This window comes from Epinephelus fuscoguttatus, linkage group LG11 (genome assembly GCF_011397635.1).
Source record: "Epinephelus fuscoguttatus linkage group LG11, E.fuscoguttatus.final_Chr_v1".
Classification (NCBI taxonomy): domain Eukaryota; kingdom Metazoa; phylum Chordata; class Actinopteri; order Perciformes; family Serranidae; genus Epinephelus; species Epinephelus fuscoguttatus.
The window spans coordinates 21829878-21835877 of record NC_064762.1 but is presented as its reverse complement, the minus strand read 5'-3'; the positions used below and the strand labels follow the sequence as shown (position 1 = coordinate 21835877).

The following is a 6000-nucleotide window of genomic DNA, read 5'->3' as shown; positions in this document are numbered from 1 at the left end:
ATCTGCATATTTATAAATAATATTTACAAGTTACTTTTAGTATTTATTTGTGTGGATTGAACCACCACATCTTGCACAGAAGCTGCAGTTTCCACTTTTTTAAATTATACATTTATTTATTTATTTATTTATTTATTAAACCACCACATCTTGCAAAGAAGCTGCAGTTTCCACTTTAAAATAAATAAATAAATAAAAATAAATAATTAAATAATTTATAAAATAAATTAAATAAAAATTATTAAACCATCACATCTCGCAGGGAAGCTGCAGTTTCCACTTAAATTTTTTTTAGCCTATTAAACCACCACATCTTGCACGGAAGCTGCAATATATATATATATATATATATATTATTATTATTATTATTATTTATTAATTTATTTGTTCAGTATTTACGTGCATGCAACTTCTTGCTGATTTCCTGTTTATTTTAAATTATTGTTGACTCGTAATTTTTTTACGAAATGTAAAAGCAAATAAAAACAAAGCAATAAAATAAAATTAAAAGAGTATTTTTAAAACCAAAAATAAAATAAGCCAATTTACAACAAATAATTGACTCCTGATGAGTGATCTTGAGAATTCCTATAATATTATAGCAATAATAATGATAATAATAATGCAACGTAATCCGATTTTCAAAGTAAGAAACATTTTATTTACAATATTTTCAGTGCAAATTATTATTAACAAAATAGCACATCTATATATCCAGACAAAACAAAAACACATAATACATGAACACTGCTGTGATGTTCTGAGATTTCATTTATCACGTGAAAACGAGTGGTTCATAACCTACAAAATAAAAATTCACAACCGCTTATTTCCTCCAGATGAGGAAAACATGATGCACACCAAAGCTCTTGAGAGGAAAACGACAGTAAGGAGACACTGGAGGTGGCCGGAAGTCGGGTTTTTTAACATTTAAAAATAGCCTGTGGTTTTATTATAGGAGTCTTAAACAGAGATGGAAAAAAATAGATAAAATAAAATAAAATTAACTTGTTACTTTTGTGTCTGGGCTTAAAATAAAGTGTAATACTGAACAAATAATACTGTGCTGATGCTCCACTTGTTCCCAGGAATTAGACAGATACAGGCCTGACTTGTTGCAGATGTCTTGTTATTGCATTAACACTCCAGATGCGTTTTAACATCACTGTCGTTCTTCTGCCCAAAAAAATAATAATTATCTTTAATGTTCATAACGCTGCTTTCATATCAGTATCTGTGCGGCCTCCGTGTCTGTGACCGCGGCCGCCGCCTCCGCGCCGCTCGCCGGCCCGCTGCCGCTCATGATCACGCTGGTTTTGTTCGTTTGCTCGCTAATGTCCAAATGTCCGTCAGAGTTTTCCTCCTCCGGAGCCTCGTCGTCGGATTCGCACTCGCTCCGCGCGTCGCTCTCACACTCTGACTCCTCCGCCGGCTCTTTTGGCTCCCTGCTGCCGGACTCTGACGCGCACTTGTCCGTCTGCTCCTTCTCCTTGTCCTTCTGAGCCTGGGCCTCTTTGGAGTGTCTCCACTTCATGCGTCTGTTCTGAAACCACACCTTCACCTGGAAACACACACACAGACACTCTTTTATCACAGTGGTCCTGTGCGTAATTCAGTGACACACAACTGCAGCATTTTTACGCATGCCTATATTTAAAGTCCCACATTTTCTTTGAACTTCAAGGTCACATTTGCGCAACGTCTCATGCACAGGATATGCCTTATTATAGGGAATATAAAACGGGAAATATAAGCACATTATTTTAAATATATTTGGATATAATGCTTACTCTTTACTGTCTCTTATAATACAGAAAAATACGCATATTTCAGGAGGCCTGAAGGGATAAAAATATGAAATATTTTGCTACTGTGAGCAAAATCTATTTCCAAATGTAGCGTTACGTACAAATAGAGATAATATCAGATAATCTGTGTCCGGTGTCAGTACAGCTGACATGCTGCTGGGTGAGATTAAGTGGCTCTGACGTTTGTACAGTGTGATGAAATGTAAACAACAGCTCGAGATATGGTGAGATCTCACTGGGACGTCTCTCAGCCAATCAGGCCGCACCGGCTGTGATGCAGCTTTGCCAACTCAAATTAAACATCTGAATCTGGAGCTCTGAGGCACTATTGTTAAATATTATGAATTTATTTTAACCAAAAAGCTATTGTGGGTGAATGCAGGTCGCAAACATGTGAATTTCCTGTATAGGAAAATGACTGTAAGAATGTTTTTGAATCCTTGAGGCTTATAAATGATATTTTAATAGATCTAAATGATGTGAATGCAACCCTCCTTCAAATATGGAGGTTTTAATTTCATATTTTTTCATTGGTTTGTCAGGGCCAGAGCTACGTGAGGACACTGGAGTCAGTGTTCAGCATCTCTGGGAATTTGTAGATTTAGCATCCTGCGGCCGATTACACACACCATGGGTATTTAATATGGTGTCAAATATTTTTAGGTGCTTGAGGAGTGAAGACGGCAGCATTTAGACGTAAGAAAATATAATTTATACTAAAAAAAACCCAACAGAATTGTTAAATATAAAGTCCAAACAATAAAAAAAACTAAATGTGATTATTTTTTATGCCTGGTCAGTTACTCTAAGGGGGGGTTGGGGGGCTCATGAGCTCAGTATTTCTAAAATCTTGGCCACGGCCCTGCGGTTTTATTGTTCTATTGTTCATGTGGATTCTCACAGGGCAACAACTACTTCCTGAGGCCTGTATTCAAAGTAAATAATCAACAGTCTGCACTATCATACAGTAAATAACACGACATATGACAATAAAACTACAACAAAACCATACAAAAAATTAAATTGGTTGGAAGGTAAAATAAAATAAGATAAGAAAATAAAGGGAAGCTATCTTGCATATTTGTTTTTGCAGGCCTGCAGAATAAACCCTGTTGTTTGAATGTTTGAGACAAAAATAACACACCTTGTACACATAATTCTTCGCCTGTGCAACTTTAACACTGCTTCTCACCTGAGCATCTGTGAGCCCGAGCATGGCAGCCAGCTGCTTTCTGTCTGGCTTGGTGACATACTTCTGAATCTCAAATCTCTTCTCCAGCCCTTTCCTCTGCAGGTTCGAAAACACTGCCCTCGACCACGACCTTTTCCTCTTGTACGTCTGTGGCATGGTGTCTTTCGTGAGGACGGCATACGGGCCTAAAAGACATGAGCAGGACATGAGGGTTTTAAAAGAGAACAGAAACCAGAGGAGCATGCAGTGCAGGTGTCTCACACCTCCAAAACAGAGAGCTGGACAGGGCCAGTTTCCTGTCTGTTACACAGTCCTACATGTGGTGACTACCTGGGAAGGTGTCCTGAAACTGATGCTGGCCTGAATGCCTGTTGCTGCTGCTGCTGCCTAGTGAACTCATCATGGAGGACGCGTCGCTCATCCCGGGGTCTATGGAGGAGAAGTACTGGCTGGCCGGAGGCTGAATGGGGACGTGGATCCCTGACTGATGGTTCGAGCTAACGATGGATGTGAGATCTGTTGCAGAGCGAGAGATGATGGGCTTCAGTATTTAGAGAGACCATCAAACAGATTCAAAGTGTGACTGCTAAGGTGTCTTTGAGCAAACTTCCAGCTGATCCTGACCTCTGACCTCTCTGGTTAGGGGGCAAAAAGCAGAGGAGTTTAGGGCTCCCTAAATGAGGGCTCTTACTTCTTTGTGAACAAGTCATTGCTTCAAGTTTCTTTCAGTTTCTAAAGTTTGGATATGTTGTGCTACTTAATAAAAGACAACTTTAATGACATAAAATATCTCTACTGTTTTTTGGCTGACATGACAGGAAGCTTCTCTCTAAACACCACATATCTGCTTGGAAATTCACTGCGTAATAAAGTCTCACCTCTTAACGACGACTTTTCTTTGCCCTTTGGATCAAAGTCCGTCGACAATATCCGATCAATTCCGAATTTGAGGTCTTTGCTTGAAGGCGGTGGAGCTTGCTGGGAGTTAAAAGCAGTCCTGGAGACCGATGTGAGCTGTAGTCCGTGTCTGTGGTAAGGAGACGCCGGACTCACCCTCGCGCCGTACACCGACGGCTCCGGCGCGACGGGAGAAGGGCGCAGCGGCGAGCTGCCGGAGTGGCCGTGCTGCGCGCGGTGCTGGTGGTGGTGGTGGTGTCCCATGTGCACCACGAGGGCCGACGACCCCGGGATGTTCTCCGCATCCCCAGCCTGCAAAATGTCTGCGATGCAAAACGAGGGTTTCTTCATGGTATCCACAGCGAAGCCCCCCGCGCAGTACGCGGACCAGAGGCTAAAGTTTGACGCGTAAAACGGGTTGAGCCCGGCCGTGTACATCCCGCTGCCTCTAACGCCTCTTATTGTTGCTCAGAAGAGGGTATAAACGGACAGGCATGTAAAAAAGCAGGGATGGCGTTTAAGGGGGGGATAGATGACCGTCCTCTTTGTGCCAGTGCCAAAATCGCTCTCCCAACTCTGAAATCCAAACCCTTCAGTTCCACTCTGAAGTTCCTAAGCTGACACTGATTGGTCGCTCTCTGAGCCAATGGACGCGTTGCATTCGCTCACATCACGCCCTTACAAATGAGGATGATGTGTAACCAACACACACACACACACACACACACACACACACACACACACGACCGGGACACTTCGGAGCAATTTTGATCCTGAGATGATGGATTGATCACTTAAAGAGAGCCCACACCGGTCACCGCGCGCAAAAACATTAAGACTCTTGCGTAAATTTCCATTTTCTTTATGGAAATAAATAATAAAATATTCTGTGGAGTGCAAATATACTCAGAAAAGTCTTTTATCTGTCAGTTTTAATCACAAAAAATAAAGTTAAATGCAAAAACATGGACAAAATATGCTTACATAAAATTGTTCTAACACATATTTAATAATGAACAGTAGAGAATGGGAGTGTAATCATATGACCCCGAGCCCAGGAGAGCCTCTATTAGCTCCACTCATCCTGTTTTTGATGGGCTGTGATTCGTGTTAAATGAGCGGATATTCCTGCTAGATTTGCCCCCGAAATAGAACCTGCTTTAGTATTTTAGGATACAGCAGAAATCCTTATTTCTTCCGGAGCGGAGGGGGCGACTTTTATAATGACTGTTAGAACTTCCCTTTTTCAATATTTGTGCAACTTTATCTCGACCTGCAAGTTGCACGGTGACGCAAATCCGTCCCCATGCTCATAATAAACAGAGGAAACCTATTCCCCTCTAAAAGCAAAACACAATTAACTTCAGAGGCGATACCTCATCCGCGAGGCCCCTCAAGATTCACACGTTGGGTCGGGGCCAGTGAGAAAAATATGATTTTAATAGTAGGGTTGCAGATTAAAAAAATCCTGCAGCTTTTGAGTTAATTAATTTGGCTTAAATGGCAAAACACACGTTTAATTTTTGCAGTAACATTTATAATTTCCAAGTTTAAGTTCACATATTTTTCTACCTGTCAATTAACATTAAAATGTCGTGCATTGATAGTGTCCCCCTCCTCCCTCCCTCCCCGATCGCATGTTTCTCCCGCATGTGTTGAAACAATGGCTTCTGAAGCCCCGCATTCATTTAGTCTTGATTCATGCGGCCGGAAGCGCCGATGACCCTGACTGCCTCCTATCATGCTGTTTTCGAGTGACACTTTTCCGGGTTAAATTTAGAAATAGAGGATTTTAACGTTTGCCCTCCATCATGCAGTCAAAACAATCCAGGGAAGAGGATGTAGCAGACGCAGCACGCCTCGAGTTATTTCAGGTGCTGATGAGCTTCTCAGTGGGAAGCATTAAAAAACACACACACACACACACACACACACACACACACACACACACACACACACACACACACACACACACACACAGGCCTCGGACCAGGCACTTACACTACAGGCTCTGTCGCTGCTGTAGTGTGAAAGCATTAGCTGCTTGTATTACTGTTTTGGAAATTTAATTCCTGACTTATTATCATCAGTAAATGGTGGTAA

At 41.5% G+C, this 6000-nt stretch overlaps 1 protein-coding gene across 2 annotated transcripts; it reads right to left on the bottom strand.

Annotated features, from left to right (window-relative positions):
- Positions 1-682: 682 nt before the first annotated feature.
- On the bottom strand, positions 683-4514 carry hlx1 (H2.0-like homeo box 1 (Drosophila)). Of its 2 annotated transcripts, XM_049589937.1 has the most exons (4): positions 3879-4509; positions 3331-3516; positions 3001-3185; positions 684-1561 (listed from the first exon to the last, which is right to left on the bottom strand). In XM_049589937.1, exons 1-4 carry the CDS (start codon positions 4333-4335, stop codon positions 1223-1225), a joined length of 1167 nt encoding a protein of 388 aa, XP_049445894.1. In that variant the 5' UTR covers positions 4336-4509; the 3' UTR covers positions 684-1222. The 2 variants fall into 2 exon arrangements, with proteins under 2 accessions (XP_049445896.1, XP_049445894.1); XM_049589939.1 differs by lacking the exon at positions 3331-3516 and having other exon boundaries at positions 683-1561; positions 3879-4514.
- Between the last annotated feature and the right edge of the window lie 1486 nt (positions 4515-6000).

Coding starts and splice junctions, on each gene's coding strand:
- hlx1 (XM_049589937.1), bottom strand. CDS start 4,335: ATGTACACGGCCGGGCTCAACCCGTTTTACGCGTCAAACTTTAGCCTC. Junction 3,517..3,878: donor AGAAAAGTCGTCGTTAAGAG/GTGAGACTTTAT, acceptor GCTCTGCAACAG/ATCTCACATCCATCGTTAGC. Junction 1,562..3,000: donor TCGGGCTCACAGATGCTCAG/GTGAGAAGCAGT, acceptor GTGTGTTTCCAG/GTGAAGGTGTGGTTTCAGAA.